The following is a 21178-nucleotide window of genomic DNA, read 5'->3' on the forward strand; positions in this document are numbered from 1 at the left end:
GTCACCCTGCGTAGAGGACCATGGCATCACAGCTCACAGCAACCTCTAACTCCTAGGCTCAAGCAATTCTCCTGCCTCTGCCTCCCAAGTAACTGGGACTACAGGCGCCCACAACGCCCGGCTGTCTTTTTTTTTTTTAAAGATATATGTGAGGTGTTTAACGCCCGGCTATTTTTTGTTGCAGCCATTGTTGTTTGGTGGGCCCAGGCTAGATGCAAACCCACCAGCTTAGGTGTATGTGGCTGGCGCCTTAGCCACTTGAGCCATAGGTAGGGAGCCAAGAGCTCAGTTTTGATTTATACAGAAGTGACTGAGTGTTTTAAAGGGAGAATGAGGACACAGAGGAGGTGAGCAGAAGCTCAGTAGAGTCAGGAAAGTGGAAAATTAGAAAAAGTGAGAAAGCGAAACCTAGTGTAAAACATCTAGGTTTCCTCACCAGCTTATAAGTTAAACTCCTACCCTCCCACAGAGGCTGGAGGCAGAGGCCCCATCTTCAGATGTTAGCTGGAATAAACAATTGTTTTGGCACCTTGAATTTTCTCAGCTAGGCACTTTAAAGGGGGCTGATGTCATCCTAGGAATGTAGGCTTAAGTTGATAGGACTTAATCAACTGTGTTAGTATTTTGTTCAAGACTTTATAGACCAAGGTTGAGGTCTAGTTTAGAAAAGGCTTCAGAAGAGCCTAGCTAGAGTTTAGAGAAATTCTTTGTCAAGAGCAAGAAGGTAGTTACAATAGAAGGGCTGATGTTTGTAGCTTGGACTATGAAAATGGCCTGAGCTTGGAAGGTGGGTTAGGGAAATTAGAGTCTATGGGAAAAAGGCAAACTACTGGCTGTATTGCTTTGTCCACAATTTTTTTTTTTTTTTTGCAGTTTTTGGCTGGGGCTGGGTTTCAAACCACCACCTCCGGCATATGGGGCTGGTGCCCTACTCCTTTGAGCCACAGGCACCACCCTGTACACAATTTTTTAAGACTTCCCCATTTACGCAGCCCAAACATTAGATAAGGTATTTTAAAACAAGAATTAGTGAGCGGCACCTGTGGCTTAGTTGGTAAGGCGCCGGCCCCATATACCAAGGGTGGTGGGTTCAAGCCCGGCCCAGGCTGACCTGCAACCAAAACATAGCTGGGCGTTGTGGCGGGCGCCTGTAGTCCCAGCTACTTGGGAGGCTGAGGCAAGAGAATCGCTTAACCCCAGGAGTTGGAGGTTGCTGGGAGCTGTGTGATTCCATGGCCCTTTACCCAAGGGGCATAAAGTGACACTCTGTCTCTACAAAAAAAAAAAATAATAATAAAAATAAAACAAGAATTAGAACCTCATGCAGAGACATTGCTACCTATGAAAAGTTACATTGAAAGAGTTGAAGGGCACTATCATTTATTTTGTATAATTCCTCACTATTGAAAAACAGAAGCCTGTCAACTTTTTTTTTTTTGAGACAGTCTCATTTTGTCACCCTCCATAGAGTGCTGTGACATCAGAGCTCACAGCAATCTCAGACTCTTGGGGTTAATGATTTTTTTTGCCTTAGCCTCCTACTATAGGACTTCAGGTACTCACCACAATGCCTAGCTATTTTTAGAGATGGGGTCTCACTCTTGCTCAGGCTGGTCTCAAACTCCTGAGCACAAGTGATCCACCCACTTTGTCCTCCCAGAGTGCTACAATTACAGTTGGGAGCCATCTCACTCAGCCTCCTCAAATTTTTATAAATTGAAATTCCACACTTAAAATTGAAGATAATAATTGTCAGGGTTTGAGATTTTACTCTATTTGCAGGCTTGTAAGTCATACTTAAAATTGAAGATAATTGTCAGGGCTTGAGATTTTACTCTTATTTGCAGGCTTATAAGTTAGTCTGTCAATATTTCTTTTTTTTTTTGAGACAGAGTCTCAAGCTGTCACCCTAGGTAGAGTGCTGTGGCATCACAGCTCACAGCAACCTCAATTCTTGGGCTTAAGCGATTCTCTTGCCTCAGCCTCCCAAGTACCTGGGACTACTGACATCCGCCACAACGCCCGGCTAGCCTGTTAATATTTCATGGATGCTTCTAGGAGACACAGCACTCTTGGGTCACAGACAAAGAGTTTTTTTTATTTGTTACTCCTGGCACAGCCAACAGCGTGAACATCATATTTGTGTTGGTTCCCTATACCTTCTGCATCCCACAGGTGATATGCAGAGACCAGACCATGTTAGATCCTATGCACAATGAGGGTTTTCATCAAGGCAGTGAACCCAGAGGGTGGGAGTCCATTTATATAGCGAGCCTTGTCTTTGTCCTACAGTGACACCCTTTCTGTTCTCTCAAGGCACGTGCTGCAAACACAAACTTGAGAAATGTCCTGTGTAGGACTCATGCCTATAATCCTAGTACTCTGAGAGGCCAAGATGGGAGGATCCCTGGAGCTCAGGAGTTCAAGATCAGCCTAAGCAAGAGCAAGATCCCATCACTACTAAAAAAAAAAAAATTAGCAGGCTCGGTGCCTGTGGCTCAAACAGCTAAGGCACCAGCCACATACACCTAAGATGCTGGGTTTGAATCCAGCCCGGGCCTGCCAAACAAAAATGATGGCTGCAACCAAAAAATAGCCAGACATTGTGGTGGGGGCTTGTAGTCCCAGCTACTGGGGAGGTGGAGGCAGGAGAATCGCTTGAGCCCAGGAGTTGGAGGTTACTGTAAGCTATGATGCCATGGCTCTCCACCCAGGGCGACAGCTTGAAGCTCTGTCTCACAAAAAAAAAAGAAAAAAATTAGCAGGGCCTGGTGATGCATGCCTGTAGTCCTAGCTGTTTGGGAGGGGAGGCAGGAGGATTGCTTAAGCCCAGGAGTTAAGAGGTTGTGGTGAGCTATGATCAGGCCACTGCACTCTAGCATGGCTGACAGAGCAAGACTCTTTAAGAAAGAAAAGAAAAAACGAGGGTGGCACCTGTGGCTCAAGGAGTAGGGTGCTGGCCCCATATACTGGAGGTGGTGGGTTCCAACCCAGCCCCGGCCAAAAACTGAAAAAAAAAAAAAGAAAAGAGGGGCGGCGCCTGTGGCTCAGTGAGTAGGGCGCTGGCCCCATATACCGAGGGTGGCGGGTTCAAACCCAGCCCCGGCCAAACTGCAACAGAAAAATAGCCGGGCGTTGTGGCCGGCGCCTGTAGTCCCAGCTGCTCGGGAGGCTGAGGCAAGAGAATCGCTTAAGCCCAAGAGTTAGAGGTTGCTGTGAGCCGTGTGAGGCCACGGCACTCTACCCGAGGGCGGTACAGTGAGACTGTCTCTAAAAAAAAAAAAAAAAAAAAAAGAAAAGAGGATGGCGCCTGTGGCTCAGTGAGTATGGCGCTGGCCCCATATGCCGAGGGTGGCGGGTTCAAACCCAGCCCCGGCCAAACTGCAACAAAAAAATAGCCGGGTGCTGTGGCGGGCACCTGTAGTCCCAGCTACTCGGGAGGCTGAGGCGAGAGAATGGCCTAAGCCCAGGAGTTCGAGGTTGCTGTGAGCTGTGTGATGCCATAGCACTCTACCGAGGGCCATAAAGTGAGACTCTGTCTCTACAAAAAAAAAAAAAAAAATTAGACAGGCATTATGGTGTACACCTATAGTCCCAGTTACTCAAGAGGCTGAGGTAAGAAGATTGCTTGAGGCCAGGAGTTGGAGACCAGCCTGAGGAAAAGTGAGGCCCATCTTTACTAAAAATAGAAAACTTAGGCAGGCATTGTGGTAGGCACCTGTAGTCCCAGCTGCTTGGGAGGCTGAGGCAGACAGGAATTTGAGGTTGCTGTGAGCTAAGCTGACACTGTCACTCTAGCCTGGGTGACAGAGTGAGACTCTGTCTCAAAAAAAAAAAAAAGAAAGAAAGAAAAATTGTTTCTCACCCTCAGGAATAATTGTTCCATTACATCTGTCGCTTGTTTCTTCAAGAAATTTAGGTTCTGATGGGCTAATCTGATAAGTTTTGAATTTTTTTTTTTTTTTTGCAGTTTTTTGGCCGGGGCTGGGTTTGAACAGGGCCAGTACCCTACTCCTTTGAGCCATAGGCGCCGCCCAAGTTTGAATTATTATTGTTCTCCAAGTTAAGGATCAGGGGATAATGAAGACAAGTAAGTGAGTGTCCTCAGCATGCCAGGAAAGTGCAACTGAAACCTGGTTGATTTGCAAGGTCTAGGAGGGATACCCACTTCTCACTGGGATTGAGCTCTACAGGGGCAGGCCTTGCCAAGGGAGTTTACCTTATCCACTGCCTTTGTTCACAGCTCCATGGAATTTGAGACAGCCCTGGTGGACCTCCAAGAGGAATCTACCTGTCCCATCTGTCTGGAGTACTTGAAAGACCCAGTGACCATCAACTGTGGGCACAACTTCTGTCGCTCCTGCCTCAGTATATCCTGGAAGGATCTAGACGATGCCTTTCCCTGTCCTGTCTGCCGTTTTTGCTTTCCATATGGGAACTTCAGGAGGAACCCTCAGCTCCGTAATTTGACTGAAATTGCTAAGGAACTGCAGATCAGAAGGAGCAAGAGGAAGAGGCAGAAAGAGCAGGCTGTGTGTGAAAAGCATAACCAGTTTCGGACCCTTTTCTGTGTGAAGGATCTAGAGATCTTATGTACACAGTGCAGTTTTTCCACTAAACATCAGAAGCACTACATTAGCTCCATTAGCAAAGCTGCCTCTTACCACAGAAAAAATCTAGAATGTAGCATTGAGCCTCTGAAGACTAATATAGAACGAATTGAAAAAGTGATTGTTCTGCAAGGCAGCAAGGCAGTGGAGCTGGAAAAGAAGGTAGAATGTAGGAAAGAAGAAATCAATTCTGAGTTTGAGGAAATTAAACTGTTTTTACAGGATGAACAAGAGGCTATTCTTAAACAGATGCAAGATGAAGAGATGGACATTTTAACAAAACTAAATGAGAACATTGTAACATTTTCAAATGAGGTTTCCTCATTAAAACATCTTCTGAGGGAGATAAACGGCAAATGTGTGCAGTCAGACCTGGAATTACTGACACACATTAAGACTATCAACCACAGGTATCAAAAGCTAAAATATCCTGAACTCTTTTCATTTAGGTTAATGAAACATGGCCTTAGCCTTCCTCCCCAGTATTCTGGCTTATACAGAATTATCAAGCCATTTCAAGCAGATGTGATTCTAGATGTTGACACTGCACATCCTCAACTTACTGTCTCTGAGGATCGAAAAGTTGTGCGATATGGAAGAATGAAGCAAAAAGGTAGTTGTAGCCCAAGGAGATTTGATCTTTGCCCTGCTGTCCTGGCTTCTCAGAGATTTAGTTCTGGCAGACATTACTGGGAGGTAGATGTGGGAAAGAAGCCTAAATGGATACTGGGCATACATCAAGACTACGTTGTTAGGAACTGGCAGGAACAGCCATCAGTTCTGGGTGGATTCTGGGCAATTGGGCGATACATGAGGAGTGGCTATGTAGTATCAGGCCCTAAGAGAGCCCACATCCTGCCTGTGGTAAGACCCAATAGGATTGGAATTTTTCTGGACTATGATTTGGGTGAGGTCTCTTTTTACAACATGAATAACAGGTCTGTTCTCTATACTTTTAATGATTCTTTCACAGAACCCGTTTGGCCTTATTTCTACGCTGGAACAGATTCAGAACCTCTTAAAATCTGTTCAGTATCAGATTATGAAAGATAACGAACCTGGTTCAGTTTTTATGGATAGCTTGGCTAATAATTTTAATCTTATTTCTGTAATCTTTTTAAGTTTTACCACTGAAAACCAGAATAGAATTTCTTCTTCATTTTTAGCAACTGTGAAAACATGTTCATAATAACACCTTCATAGATCTGAATATCAATTGTCAGGTGTTTTGCATTTTATTTAATTAATTAATTAATTTATTTATTTTTTGTAGAGACAGAGTTTCACTTTATCGCCCTCGGTAGAGTGCCATGGCATCACACAGCTCACAGCAACCTCCAACTCCTGGGCTGAAGCGATTCTCTTGCCTCAGCCTCCTGAGTAGCTGGGACTACAGGCTCCCGCCACAATGCCCAGCTATTTTTTGGTTTGCAGTTCAGCCGGGGCCGGGTTTGAACCCGCCACCCTCGGTATATGGGGCCGGCGCCTTACCGACTGAGCCACAGGCACCGCCCTGTTTTGCATTTTAACACAAAATATTTTTTGAGAATTATATTACTTAACATGTCTGATAACATATTTTAAAATTGCCGGGCGGCGCCTGTGGCTCAGCGGGTAGGGCGCCGGCCCCACATGCCGAGGGTGGTGGGTTCAAACCCGGCCCCGGCCAAACTGCAACAAAAAAATAGCCGGGCGTTGTGGCGGGCGCCTGTAATCCCAGCTACTTGGGAGGTTGAGGCAAGAGAATCACTTAAGCCCTAGAGTTGGAGGTTGCTGTGAGCTGTGACACCACAGGACTCTACCAAGGGCAATAAAGTGAGACTGTCTCTTTGGGGGAAAAAAGAAATAGATGGTGGCATCTGTACTGAACATGTGCAGACTTTTTCTTGTCATAATTCTCTATTAATGCAGTGTATCAACTCTTTACAAAGCATTTACATCATATTAAGCATTGTAAGTAGTCTAGAGGTGATATAAAGTATATGGGAGAGTGTACAAAGTCCAGGAACTTTGATGCATATGTAAAATTACCTCCCCTTCAGAATATTTGTACCATTTGTACTTTAATAATATTATGTATGGATTATTTATGCCAATCTGATAAGTAATATGGTAATTCATCTTGATTTTTCTTCAAGTTTCTGTTTCCTTCAGCGATATCTTTTCATCTTCCTGTCAAATATTCTATTTATCACTGTTCTTATAATGCAGTCTCCTATGTACTTACTTTATGCACACACATATGCATATGCTACATGAAATCACACAAACAGACTGGGCACGGTGTAATCCCAGTACTCTGGGACGCCAAGGTAGGTGGATTGCTTAAGCTTAGGAGTCCAGCCTGAGCAAGAGTGAGACCCCGTCTCTACTAAAAATAGGAAAACCAGACTCAGTGCCCGTAGTACAGTGGTACGGCACCAGCCACGCACACCAGGGATGGCGGGTTCGAACCTGGCCCAGGCCAGCAAGGACAATGACAACTGCAACAAAAAATAGCCAGGCCTTGTGGCGGGCGCCTGTAATCCCAGCTACTTGAATTGCTTAAGCCCAAGAGTTTGAGGTTGCTCTGAGCTGTGACGCCATTGCATTCTACTGAGGTGAAAACAAACAAAAGTGAAACTCTGTCTCAAAAAAATAAAATAAAAATAGGAAAACCAGCCAGGCATTGTACTGCATTGACTACATGCACCTGCCACGAATCCCAGCTGCTTTTTCTATTTTTTTTTTTTTTTTTTTAGTATAGATGGGGGTTTCACTCTTGCTCAGGCTGGTCTCAAACTCCTGAGCTTAAACAATCCTCCTGCCTTGGCCTCCCAGAGTGCTAGGATTATAGGCATGAGGCACCATGACTGGCCAATTTTTCTGTTTTTAATAGAGACAGGATCTTGTTATTTCTCAGGATCAGTTATTTCTCCAACTCCAGAGCTCAGGCAATCTACCTGCCTTTGCCTCCCAGAGTGCTGGGATTGCAGGTGTGAGCCATGATGCCTGGCCTATAGTTGCTTCTTTTAAATATACATCAACCTCCAGGTATGTTTAAAATTTTCTCCACATTTTATCAAACTTTTTGGTCAACATTTTTCTTTTCTCTTAAAATAGAATCTCACCCTGTTTCCCAGACTAGAGTGCAGTCTCTGGTCTGAAGTTCCTAAACTCAAGTGATTCTCCCACCTTGGCCTCCTTAGTGCTAGGATTACAGGTATGAGTCACTGTGCCCAGCCTTGGTCAACTTTTTTTTTTTTTTTTTTGAGACAGAGTCTCCCTTTGTTGCCCTTGGTCGAGTCCCATGGCATCACAGCTCACAGCAACCTCAAACTCTTGGGCTCAAGCGATTCTCTTGTCTCAGCCTTCTGAATAGCTGGGACTACAGGCACCCGCCACAGCACCCAGCTTGTTTTGGGGCTGAGGGTGGGAGAGTCTTGCTTGGGCTCAGGCTGGTCTCAAACTTGTAAGCTGAAGCAATCCATCTACCTCAGCCTCCCAGAGTACTAGGATTACAGGCATGAGCCACCACGCCCTGTCTCCTTGACAACTTTTAATATTGGAAGACTGAAATATGCTTTCTGTTCCAAGAAATTGAGTATTTTATCAACATATAACAAATTGTAAGTCTCTTATAATTTCTATGTTGTTGACTGACAGTTGAGTTGACAGTTTGTGTAAAATATTCTTTTCAGATTGATTTTCTCTTGTCACACACATAAGATTTGTTTTTATCTTCTTTGAAAACTCTGTTTTGTGCATGTAGTATTCTCATGTTAAGGTCGCTAACTTTATATGTATCATTCTTTTCCTTTATGGTATTTCTTTTTTGGGTTTTCTTTTTTTTTTTTTTTTTTGAGACAGAGCCTCAAGCTGTCAACCTGGGTAGAGTGCTGTCGCATCACAGCTCACAGCAACCTCCAACTCTTGGGCTCAAGCCATTCTCCTGCCTCCACCTGCCAAGTAGCTGGGACTACAGGCGCCCGCCACAACACCTGGCTATTTTTTGGTTGCAGCCATTGTTGTTGTTTGGCGGGCCCGGGCTGGATTCGAACCCACCAGCTTAGGTGTATGTGGCTGGCGCCTTAGCCACTTGAGCCACAGGCGCCGAGCCTCCTTTATGGTATTTCTTTGATGACTTTAGCATCTTCTTTTTTTTTTTTTTTTTTTTGTAGAGACAGAGTGTCACTGTACCGCCCTCAGTTAGAGTGCCGTGGCGTCACTCGGCTCACAGCAACTTCTAACTCTTGGGCTTACGCGATTCTCTTGCCTCAGCCTCCCGAGCAGCTGGGACTACAAGCGCCCGCCACAACGCCCGACTGTTTTTTTTTATTGTTTCAGTTTGGCAGGGGCTGGGTTTGAACCCACCACCCTTGGCATATGGGGCCGGCGCCCTACTCACTGAGCCACAGGCGCCGCCCGACTTTAGCATCTTCTATAAGTAATTCCCACACACAAAGTTGGTTAATAAATTCTCCTTTGTTGGTGGCGCTCGTAGCTCAGTGGGTAGGGTGCTGGCCATATACAGCAAAGCTGGCAGGTTCTAACCCAGCCCGGGCCAGCTAAAACAACAATGACAATTGCAAGAACAACAAAAAATAGCTGGGCATTGTGGCAGGTGTCTTGTAGTCTCACCTACTTGGGAGGCTGAGGCAAGAGAATCACTTAAGCCTATGAGTTTGAGGTTGCTGTGAGCTGTGACACCACTGCACTCTACCCAGGGTGACAGCTTGAGACTCTGTCTAAAAAAAAAAAAAAAAAAAGAAAAGTCTCCTTTGTTGACATCAAAATGTTTATAGCTTAATATCCTATACTTAAATTTTTTTTTTTTTTTAACTCACAGGGCATAGGAAGGTGTGAGTGACCAGGTGAGGGGGCTCAGGACACAGGCATTCAGTGCTCACCCCAGTAACCCCTCAAGCCCAGGGGAGGCTCTGGCCAGTGGACAGTGGAGTCTGGGAGGAGAGGTGGCTACACTGAAGTACCAACAGTCTCTGCCTGTCAGCCCAGGATTAAGGAAGAAGGTTCACCTCCAGCATTAGTTACTTATCAGCAGTGGGAATCTTGAGTTTGAAAGGATCAGTCCTCCCTAAATTAAGATAAATATTTGATGTGTTTTCTTTTTCTTTTTTTTTTTGTAGAGACAGAGTCTCACTTTAAGGCCCTAGGTAGAGTGCCATGGCCTCACACAGCTCACAGCAACCTCCAACTCCTGGGCTTAAGCGATACTCCTGCCTCAGCCTCCCAAGTAGCTGGGACTACAGGCGCCCGCCACAACGCCCGGCTATTTTTTGGTTGCAGTTTGGCCAGGGCCAGGTTTGAACCCGCCACCCTCGGTATATGGGGCCGGCGCCTTCCTGACTGAGCCACAGGCGCCGCCCTTTTTTTTTTTTTTTTTTTGGTTGCAGTTCAGCCGGGGTCGGGTTTGAACCTGCTACCCTCGGGCCAGCACCTTACCGACTGAGCCACAGGCACCACCCACCTGGCTATTTTTTTGTTGCAGTTCGCCCGGGCCGGGTTTGAACCCGCCCTCAGTATATGGGGCCAGCACCTTACCGACTGAGCCACAGGTGCCGCCCACTTGCTATCCTCTTAAACAAACTTCTGGGGCAATTTTACAGTTCACTAAAAAATCATGAACATACTCCTAACCTTAGACACTACAAAACAGAGAAAGGAAAAATTGCTTCAAAACTACCATCTTAGAAATTTTACTATAATTAAGAGCAGCTCTATATTAACTCCTTTTATAATTTTTTTTTAATTTTTTTATTAAATCATAACTATACAATGATATGATTATGACTCACTTCATAAACCGTTTGACACATTTTTATCACAGTGGTTAACATAGCCTTTCCGGCGTTATCTCAGTTACTGTGCCAAAACATTTACATTCTACATTTACCAAGTTTCGCAAATACCCCTGTAATATGCACCACAGGTGTGATCCCACCGATTCCCCTCCCTCTACCCACCCACCCCCTTTCCCACTTCCCCCTATTGTTAAGTTGTAGCTGGGTTATAGCTTTCATGTGAGAGTCCCAAATTAGTTTCATAGTAGGGCTGTGTACATTGGGTATTTTTTCTTCCATTCTTGGGATACTTTACTAAGAAGAATATGTTCCAGCTCCATCCATGTAAACATGAAAGAGGTAAAGTCTCCATCTTTCTTTAAGGCTGCATAGTATTCCATGGTATACATATACCACAATTTAACCAGTGTGTCTTCGATTGCCACATTGGTCTTGACTTGATTGTGACATGCAAATGGATTCTTGCTTTGCAAATTTGCTAATTGGCGTGCAGATTTCTGCAGAGATCCATAATCTCACGAGCAAGAAGCACTATCTGGCCAGCTTCGACTATGCGTACTGGGTGGGGCTTGCAGAAGGAAGTCACGGTGGTGGACTTGTGGAAAGAGGACAAGAAACACAGGTGGCTCAACGTGGTGGCCCTTGCCTGTAGTCCCAGCTACTCAGGAGGCTGAAGCAGGAGGATGGCTTGAGTCCAGCAGTTCTAGGCTGGGGTTCACTATGCTGATCAGGTGTCCACACTAAGTCCATCATCCATGTGGTGACCACCTGGAGGTGGGGGGAACCAGATTGCCTAAGGAGGGGTGCACTGGCCCCTGTCAGAGATTGAGCAGGTCAGGACCACTTGCTGATCAGTAGTAGGATTGCTCCTGTGAATAGTCACTGCACTCCAGCCTGGGCAACAAAGCAAGACGCCATTTCTATTTTATTTTATTTATTTATTTATTTATTTTGGAGACAGAGTCTCACTATGTCGCCCTCGATAGTATTGTGGTGTCACAGCTCACAGCAATCTCCAATTCTTGGGCTTAAGGAATTCTCTTGCCTCAGCTTCCCAAGTAGCTGGGACTACAGGTGCCCACCACAATGCCCAGCTATTTTTCTGTTGTAGTTGTCATTGTTTAGCTGGCCTGGGCTGGGTTCAAACCCGCCAGCCTCGTTGTATGTAGTATGTGGCTGGTGTGCTACCCCCTGAACTATAGGTGCCACCAAAACTTTTTATTTATTCATTTATTTTTTATTTTTTTATTAATATTTTTTTGGGACAGAGTCTCACTATGTTGCCCTTGGTAGAGTGCTGTGGCCTCACAGCTCACAGCAACCTCAAACTCTTGGGCTTAATCGATTCTCTGGCCTCTGCCTCCCAAGTAGCTGAGACTACAGGTGCCTGCTACAATGCCCAGCTAGTTTTTGGTTGCAGTCGTCATTATTCTTTAGCAGATCTGGGCCAGGCTTGAAGCCGCCAGCCATTGTGTGTGTGGCCGGCGCCCTACTCACTGAGCTACGGGTGCCAAGCCAAGACCCCATTTCTGAAAAATAAAACAAAAAAGAAAGAGGGGCAGCGCCTGTGGTCAAAGGAGTAGGGTGCCGGCCCCATATGCCGGACATGGCGGGTTCAAACCCTGCCCCGGCCAAAAAACCACAAAAAATAAAAAATAAATGAACACCAAAAAAGAAAGAAAGAAATCAAGATGCTCAGACCCCACACCTGCCAGCACCCCTCACAGTCACCGCCTTCCATACATGACAAGACACATTTTCTTTTTTTTTTTTTTTCAGAGACAGAGTCTCACTTTATGGCCCTCGGTAGAGTGCCATGGCATCACATAGCTCACAGCAACCTCCAACTCCTGGGCTTAAGCGATTCTCTTGCCTCAGCCTCCCGAGTAGCTGGGACTACAGGCGCCCGCCACAACGCCCGGTTTTTTTTTTTTTTTTGCAGTTCAGCCGGGGCCGGGTTTGAACCCGCCACCCTCGGTATATGGGGCTGGCGCCTTACTGACTGAGCCACAGGCGCCACCCGACAAGACACATTTTCAAAGCAGGAAAATTATTAGAGATTTATTCAGACCGTCTGTTACTACCAGACTCTACATGAGTGGTTCTCAACCTGTGGGTTGCAACCCCTCTGGGGGTTGAACAACCCTTTTCACAGGAGTCTCCTAAAACCATCACATACACCCCGTGCAAATTCAGGTGTATGAAAATAATTTTATGGTTGGGGGTCACCACAACATGAGGAACTATATTAAAGGGTCGCGTGAAGGAGCACAATCCACTGCACCCTTGTAGGTGAATCAGTCTCATTTGTGCTCCTTGAAGTCACGAGACCCTGAGAAAGGATATTTCCAGTACTTGGGCTAGATGTGAGTTTTGGGGGATATTCTCCCCCAGCTCACATAAGCGGCTTTGCTGAAAAATGCAGGCAGTCATGCCTTAAAGGAAAGAATATCCTGGAGGGCTCTCGCCAAGTTGTAGCTGGAGACAGAGCATCTGCCTGGGGCAATGGACCATTGCACTTAATCCCCTACCTCTATTTACACAAAAACTTTCAGTTAATCATATAGAGAAGTAGGCATACAGAACAGACAACCTGGCCCTTTGTGGTTCATCTCCATTGTTGTTTATCTCTAAACAAGGTATTCTTGGTTTAGAAAGGTGTGTACGTACTTTGTGGATTAACTCGGATAAGGCATCTTTACCGATTGTCTTCCTTGTTCTTGAATTATTTCTATCTGATGATTTTGGGTATATGAGAATGTGAATGAGAACGGCCATTTGCTGCTGTGCCTGAGTGAGCACCACCCATCCCTTAATAAATCATTCATTTCGTCTGCAGTGTCTACCTCCATGTCTCTGACGAGGCCAGTGGACAGCAACAGTTGTGGCACTAGGAAGGTTGAGAACCACTGCTGTACATGGTTTTAGCGTAATTGAACTTAATCTCCTTTAGCCATTTAAAATTTTTGACTAAATTCTAAGGTAGTAGCTTATTTCAAAGCCATTTTAATGATCACACACACATGCACTGATTGTGTGTCTGTGTTCTCCACTTGTCTTTTTAAACTTTAATTTTTTTATTTTTTTGAGACAGTCTCAAGCTGTCCCCCTGGGTAGAGTGCTATGGCATCACAGCTCACAGCAATCTCAAACTGGAGCTCAAGCAATCCTCTTGCCTCAGTTTTTCTATTTTTAGTAGAGACGGGGATCTCACCTTTGCTCAGGTTGATCTAGAACTCTGAGCTCCAACAATCCACCCACCATGGCCTCTCAAGGTGCTAGGATTACAGGCATGAAATTTTGATTTTTTTAAGAGATAAGTCTTTTTCTGTCACCCAGCCGGTACCAGTGGAAGGGAGGTGAACACAACTAGCCCCATTTTGCTTCTGACCCCCTGCAGTAATATCCTCCAGGTTAAAAGGTACATTGGCTTTGAGCAAGGAGACAACCACCTCTTTTCCAAAATTAACTCCCAGGGAGATAAGATAAGCTTTCATAAAGTAACAGTGCTGGTTAAAGATTCGTAGGATACCCTGATCTGGTCCTCCTCCAAAATTAACTGATCAGGATCAGAGAAGTTTTACAACCTCCTTAGACCCTTGCTGACACCCAGATGTCTGAAATCCTCGATTACCTCTTGCAACCCAACCCCCTTTTTCCTTTCCCGTAACAAAAAAGGAGCTGAACGTTTATGCTAACTTAAGATGGTTCTTTGAGATATTAGTCCGCCTTCTTCTCTGTTTGCTGGCTCTCTGAATAAGTCACTATGCTTGCCCTAATGCCTTACCTCTCCACTGACAGGCTGTCCTGTGCCTGGTACAAGCTTGAACTCAGTTCTAAGGCTGAAGTGCAGTGGCACAATCATAGCTCACTGTAACTTCAAATGCCTGGGCTCAAGTGATCCTCCTGGCTCAGCCTTCAGAGAAGCTGTGACTATAGGCAGGTGCCATCACACCTGGCTAATTTTTTACATTTTATAGAGATGGGGCCTCACTATGTTGCCCCAGGCTGGTCTCCTGCTCTTGGGCTCAAGCAATTTCCTGCTTTGTCCTCTCAAAGTACAGAGGTTACAGGTTTGAGCCACCATACCCAGCAATTTTAACTATCTTTGATAATTAAAATAGAGTAGCCATGTTGAAATTAATAAATTTAGCTGGGCGCAGTGGCTCACACCTATAATCTTAGCACTCTAGGAGCCAAGCCTCGTGGATTGCCTAAGCTCACAGGTTTCAGACCAGCATAAATAAGAGCAAGGAACCATCTCTTAAAAAAAAAAAAAATTGCTCTATGTTGTGGTGGGTGCCTGTATTTCCAGCTACTCGGGAGGCTGACATAAGAAACTCACTGGAGTCCAAGAGTCTGAGGTTGCTGTGAGCTATGACACCACAGCATTCTACTGAGGGTGACAAAGTAAGACTGTCTCAAAAAAAAAAAAAGATTAATTGATTAATTTAGATAATCTGTCACTGACTTTAGTATACTAATGACTAAGAAAAAGTAGATGAAAGCTTTCCTTTTTTTTTTTTTTTTTTTGGCCGGGGCTGGGTTTGAACCCGCCACCTCCGGCATGTGGGACCGGCGCCCTACCCGCTGAGCCACAGGCGCCGCCCGAAAGCTTTAACTTTGAATGAGCTCGATTAAAAACATTTCAGGGTTTCAAGGCATGCTTGAAAAATTTGTTATATTATAAAAGTAACTAAAACATTGTTTCTTTCCTTTTTTTATTTTTTTTTTTTGAGACAGAGTCTCGCTATGGCACCCTCAGTAGAGTGCTGTTACATTACAGCTCACAGCAACCCCAAACTCTTTGGGCTTAAGCGATTCTCTTGCCTCAGCTTCCCAAGTAGCTGGGACTACAGATGCCAGCCACAATGTACAGCTATTTTTTTTTGTTGTTTGTTTGTTGTTGTTGTTTACAGCCATCATTGTTGTTTGGCAGGCCTGGGCTGGATTTGAACCCACCAGCTCAGGTGTATGTGGCTGGTGCCTTAGCCGCTTGAGCTACAGGCGCTGAGCTGGCATTGAGCAACTTATTCCAATTTAGGATGCAGTGCAAGTGGTGTTTGTTTTTTTTTTTTTTGTTTGTAGAGACAGAGTCTCACTTTACCACCCTCGGTAGAGTGCCATGACGTCACAGGACTCAGCAATCTCCAGCTCTTGGGCTTCTGCTATTCTCCTGCCTCAGCCTCCCGAGTAGCTGGGACTACAGGCGCCTGCCACAACGCCCAGCTATTTTTTGGTTGCAGTTCAGCCGGGGCTGGGTTTGAACCCACCGCCCTCAGCATATGGGGCTGGCGCCCTACTCACTGAGCCACAGGTGCCACCCGCAAGTGGTGTTTGTTTCTCCATTCTTTTTTTTTTTTTTGTAGAGACAGAGTCTCACTTTATCACCCTTGGTAGAGTGCCGTGGCGTCACACAGCTCACAGCAACCTCCAACTCCTAGGCTTAGGCGATTCTCTTGCCTCAGCCTCCCAAATAGCTGGGATTACAGGCACCCGCCACAACGCCCGGCTATTTTTTTGTTGCAGTTTGGCCGGGGCCAGGTTTGAACCCACCACCCTCGGCATGTGGGGCTGGCGCCCTACCCGCTGAGCCACAGGCGCCGCCCATTCTTTTTTTTTTTTTTTGTGGTTTTTGGCCAGGGCTGGGTTTGAACCTGCCACCTCCGGCATATGGGACCAGCGCCCTACTCCTTGAGCCACAGGCGCTGCCCCTGTTTCTCCATTCTTACAATACTTCTCTTAGGAGAGTGGTCTCCAATTCCATCCAGGTTGTTATGAAAGATACTAAGTCATGTTTTTATGGCTGGGTAGTACTCCATGGTGTACGTATATACGGCATTGTATTTATCTACTCATGTATTGATGAGTGCGTAGGTTGTTTCTATGTCCCTGCAATTGTGAATCATGCTGCTATGAACATTTGAGTGCAAGTGTCTTTTTTTTTTTGCAGTTTTTGGCCGGGGCTGGGTTTGAACCTGCCATCCCCGGCATATGGGACTGGCGCCCTACTCCTTTGAGCCACAGGCACCGCCCAAAGTGCAAGTGTCTTTTTAATAAAATGTCTTTTTTTCAGGTTGGGCAAGGTGGCTGATGACTGTAATCCTAGCACTCTGGGAGGCCAAGGCAGGTGGATTGCCTGAGCTCACAGGTTTGAGACCACTCTGAGCAAAAGCAAGACCCCCATCTCTACTAAGAGTAGAAAAGCTGAGGCAAGAGTATTACTTGAGCCCAAGAGTTGGAAGTTGGAGCCAAGAGTTGGAGGTTGCTCTGTTTCAAAAATAAATAAATAAATAAATAAATAAATAAATAAATAAATAAATAAATAAATAAATGTGTGATCACTTTTTTTTTTTTTTGAGACAGCCTCAAGCTGTCATCCTGGGTAGAGTGCCATGGCATCACACCTCACAGCAACCTCCCATTCCTGGGCTTAAGCAATTCTTTTGCCTCAGCCTCCCAAGTAGCTGGAACTACAGGCGCCCGCCACAATGCCCGGCTATTTTTTTCGTTGCAGCCCTCATTGTTGTTTGGCGGGCCTAGGCTGGATTCGAACCCGCCAGCTCAGGTGTATGTGGCTGGTGCCTTAGCTGCTTGAGCCACAGGGGCCGAGCCTGTAAACACTTTTAATTTATTTTCTAAGTCAATTACTCAACATAGCCTGATACTGGTAATATTAGCAGTGGATTTTGTGTGCCCAGGGGCCATGATGAACAAAGCAACACAAGGTTACATCAGCTCCATCCAGTGCTAGGATTACAGGCATGAGCCACCTCGCCCAACCTGAAGAAAAGACATTTTATTAAAAAGACACTTGCACTCAGATGTTCACAGCAGCACGATTCACAATTGCAGGGACATAGAAACAACCTACGCACCCATCAATACATGAGTAGATAGATAAATATAATGCCATATACTATGGAGCTGATGTGTATATGTATGGAGCGCTAACGAGGCCATGTCCTAATGTGCTGCATGACTGTATTCTCCAAGCTAAATTTATTACCCCTGGTGGGGCTGGTTAATCCCACTGTCTATAATATTGGTTACAGTAAGAATGTGTATGAATCTAATAGAAAAACAGCGACATGCCCATACTAGAGAATAACTCAAGGAGAGGGAGGAGAGAGGAGGAAAAAGGGAAAGGAGAGAAGGGAGAGTGATTGTTAAACTCTCACCTGAAGGACACAGTGTGAGGGTGTACAGCACACCTGCAGGATTAAGGGCTCACCTGCCTCAACCACAACTTCAGCTTTACCTTAGAAACACAAACAACATAACCTGTCGGGAGGAGTATGGTGGTGGATGGGAAAGATGTTTAGCTGAGCTCTCCTGGAACAACAGGTAAGAGAGAGTGGGCTAGATCATACCCGGCGTGGAATATTGGCATGGAGTGACAGTTTGGGGTGTGCAGTGGAGGTGGCGGATTACTGGACTTAGAGTATAACCTGGAGCTTTGGAGTCTGCCAGGCAAGTTTCTATGAACCCGCCCTGGCTGTAGCCATGGCGGTGGCAGCTGCAGCCAGCCCCTCAACAGAGGTCCCAGGAGAAGCCTATTGGAGTTTTCGGTTTGGGGGAGAAGCTAGGCACTGAGTGGAGAGATTGGTGAAGTGTGGACTCCTGAGCAGAATTTGGTGGGCAGAGTGGGGTGCGGCTGGAGTGGCTCTGCTGTGGTTTGGTAGCGCGTGAGATACCCATGTGGGGAAAGTTCCCATATAGGAGGCAGCCACTGTTAACAAAATTCGTCAGATGGTTGTGTGGGCAGGCCTCTTGCTGCAGGCCTAAGGCACGGGGGTCTGAGTACCACCTCCTGGGTGCCATCCTACACTCAGGACAGGCCCAGGTTTTCCTGCACTCCAGGAGAACTGTTGCAGGGGGGAATCTGTGAGATCTGCCTCTGAAGATTTTTTGAGAACTGTGAAATCACAGATCAGCAGGGACTGAATGCCAAGCAGGTAAACAGGAGATCACCAAGAACAATCAACCTGGGAAACAGGTATAAGCCTGGAACCATTCATAGCCACCTAGTGTCCAAAAAGTATATTGCAACATAAATATATTCCTACTAAAGTTGGATACCTTTGGCATATATATACTGTATGTGTATGCTTTCATATTTGTTGTTGTTGCTTTTTCTTTCTTTTTTTTTTTTTTTTGTAGAGACAGAGTCTCACTTTATGGCCCACAGTAGAGTGCCATGGCCTCGCACAGCTCACAGCAACCTCCAACTCCTGGGCTTCAGCGATTCTCTTGCCTCAGCCTCCCGAGTAGCTGGGACTACAGGCGCCCCCACAACGCCCGGCTATTTTTTGGTTGCAGTTTGGCCGGGGCTGGGTTTGAACCTGCCACCTCCGGCATATGGGACCAGCGCCCTCCTCCTTGAGCCACAGGCGCTGCCCCTGTTGTTGTTGCTTTTTATTTTCTTTATTATTTTTTTTTTTTGTGGTTTTTGGCTGGGGCTGGGTTTGAACCTGCCACCTCCGGCATATGGGACCAGCGCCCTCCTCCTTGAGCCACAGGCGCTGCCCATGCTTTTTATTTTCTTTATTGTAGGACTTGTAGTTAATTTTTTTCTCTCTCTTCGTCCCTTCCTCTTTTGGTTGCTAAGATTGCTTATATCAGGCTGTTTGAGCTTTTTTTTTTTTTTTTTTTTTTTTGTAGAGACAGAGTCTCACTTTATGGCCCTTGGTAGAGTGCTGTGGCCTCACACAGCTCACAGAAACCTCCAACTCCTGGGCTGAAGCGATTCTCTTGCCTTCCGCCTCCCGAGTAGCTGGGACTACAGGCGCCCGCCACAACGCCCGGCTATTTTTTTTTTTTTTTTTTTTGGTTGCAGTTTGGCCGGGGCCGGGTTTGAACCCGTCACCCTCGGCATATGGGGCCGGCGCCTCACCGACTGAGCCACAGTGTGTCTTGTTTTCTGCTAAGTCATCCAGTTGGCTCTTTTCCTAAATCCCATTTTTACATTCAACAAGAGCAAGGGTTCCTGTATTTTTTTCTTTTGTTGATTGATTGAAGAATTTTGGCTTGAAATAATCTCTCTCCCTACTTCACTCCTCAACATTCTATCAGATGATAGAGACTCTTCTCTTCTGATCTTTCCCACATAAAGTGCTTCTGCATCAGCGAAGATATTCCCTTCCCCCCTTCTGTTTCTCTTTCTTTTTTTTTTTTTTTTGTAGAGTCTTACTGTACCGCCCTCAGTAGAGTGCCGTGGCGTCACCCGTCTCACAGCAACCTCTAACTCTTGGGCTTACGCGATTCTCTTGCCTCAGCCTCCCAAGCAGCTGGGACTACAGGCGCTCGCCACAACAACCGGCTATTTTTTGTTGCAGTTTGGCCGGGGCTGGTTTTGAACCCGCCATCCTCTGCATATGGGGCCGGCGCCCTACTCACTGAGCCACAGGCGCCGCCCTTGTTTCTCTTTCTTATTGGACTGTTCTCTCTCTTTTCTTTCTTTATTCTTTTCCCCTTCCCCTCCTTTATTTGATTAAATGATACGTGTAATTTCCTTTGACTATTCTTGTTTTTGATATTTTTTCTTTCAACCCCCCTTTTTATTTTTATTTTATTTTTTGATTTCTTCTTGATTTTCCACCCTTTATTTGCTGAGGGCAGGTGTGACACAGTAGTGGTCTGGCAGGTAGAACGCAGCAGTAATCTGGCTCAAGTACACCAGGAGACTCCATACCATTGGCCGCAGGAAGGAAATATTAGGAACACCATGCTGCAGAACTTTTCTGTTTTTCCTTCCCCCCCACTTTTTTTTCTTTATCTGTACTCAAGTTTCCTTTCTTCTCTTTTGTGTTTCCTCTTTTTCTTCTCTTCCTAATTTTGGGCAGAGGAAGAGTCGGAATGTGTTCAGGGTGGTAGGAGGGCCTGATTTAGAGGAACCCACCTAGCCCAGCTCCTCAAAACCCTTGAGCTATAGATGTGGCCTTAGCACTGGGCTGAACAGTAACATTTCTTGTATCACTCTCATCTCTCCTTTCCATCCTCTTTCTCTCCTGTTCTTCAATTTTCTTCTGTCAGTCCCCCTTCCCCCTTTTTCTTTACTTTTGCTTCTTTTTCTTTCTTTTTCATTTCACTTATGCTTTCCTTCTTTTTTCCCCTCCCTTTTTTACCTTTCCCCTTGCTTCTCCTTGCTTGCTCCAACCCTTCTCCACCTTCTGACCCCATACCAAGAAGGCTCTTTTGTTTTGTTTTGTTTTGTTTTGTTCTCTTTTAAACAAGACCAGAGCTTGCTAGGGGTCATTTCTTTCTTTCTTCTTTTTTTTTTAATTGTTGAGGATTCATTAAGGGTACAGGAAACTAGGTTACACTGATTGCATTTGTTAGGCAAAGTCCCTCTTACCATTGTGTCTTGCCCCCAAAACGTGTGGCACACATCATGACCCCACCTCCTCCCTCCTTCCCTCTCTCTGCTCTTCCTTTCCACCACCCCTCCCTCCTTCTCTCTCTCTGCTCTCCCCTTACCCCACCCCCACCATGACATTGTCATTAATTGTCCTCATATCAAAATCGAGTACATAGGATTCATGCTTCTCCTCCACTCTTGTGATGCTTTACTAAGAATAATGTCTTCCACTTCCATCCAGGTTAATATAAAAGATGTAAAGTCTCCATTTTTTTTTTTAATGGCTGAATAGTTTTCCATGGTGTACATATACCACAGCTTGTTAATCCATTCCTAGGTTAGTGGGCATTTAGGCTGTTTCCACATTTTTGGCGATTGTAAATTGAGCTGCAATAAACAGTCTAGTG

General features: G+C 45.6%; 1 protein-coding gene and 1 pseudogene across 1 annotated transcript; both read left to right on the plus strand.

Moving 5' to 3' along the window:
- LOC128588807 (tolloid-like protein 1) overlaps positions 1-21178 on the plus strand; it is a 506486-nt pseudogene that overhangs the window by 362190 nt on the left and 123118 nt on the right.
- On the plus strand, positions 4242-5841 carry LOC128588457 (tripartite motif-containing protein 60-like). The gene has a single exon (XM_053595272.1). It carries the CDS (start codon positions 4248-4250, stop codon positions 5661-5663), a length of 1416 nt encoding a protein of 471 aa, XP_053451247.1. The 5' UTR covers positions 4242-4247; the 3' UTR covers positions 5664-5841.

This window comes from Nycticebus coucang, chromosome 6 (genome assembly GCF_027406575.1).
Source record: "Nycticebus coucang isolate mNycCou1 chromosome 6, mNycCou1.pri, whole genome shotgun sequence".
NCBI lineage: Eukaryota > Metazoa > Chordata > Mammalia > Primates > Lorisidae > Nycticebus > Nycticebus coucang.

Coding starts and splice junctions, on each gene's coding strand:
- LOC128588457 (XM_053595272.1), top strand. CDS start 4,248: ATGGAATTTGAGACAGCCCTGGTGGACCTCCAAGAGGAATCTACCTGT.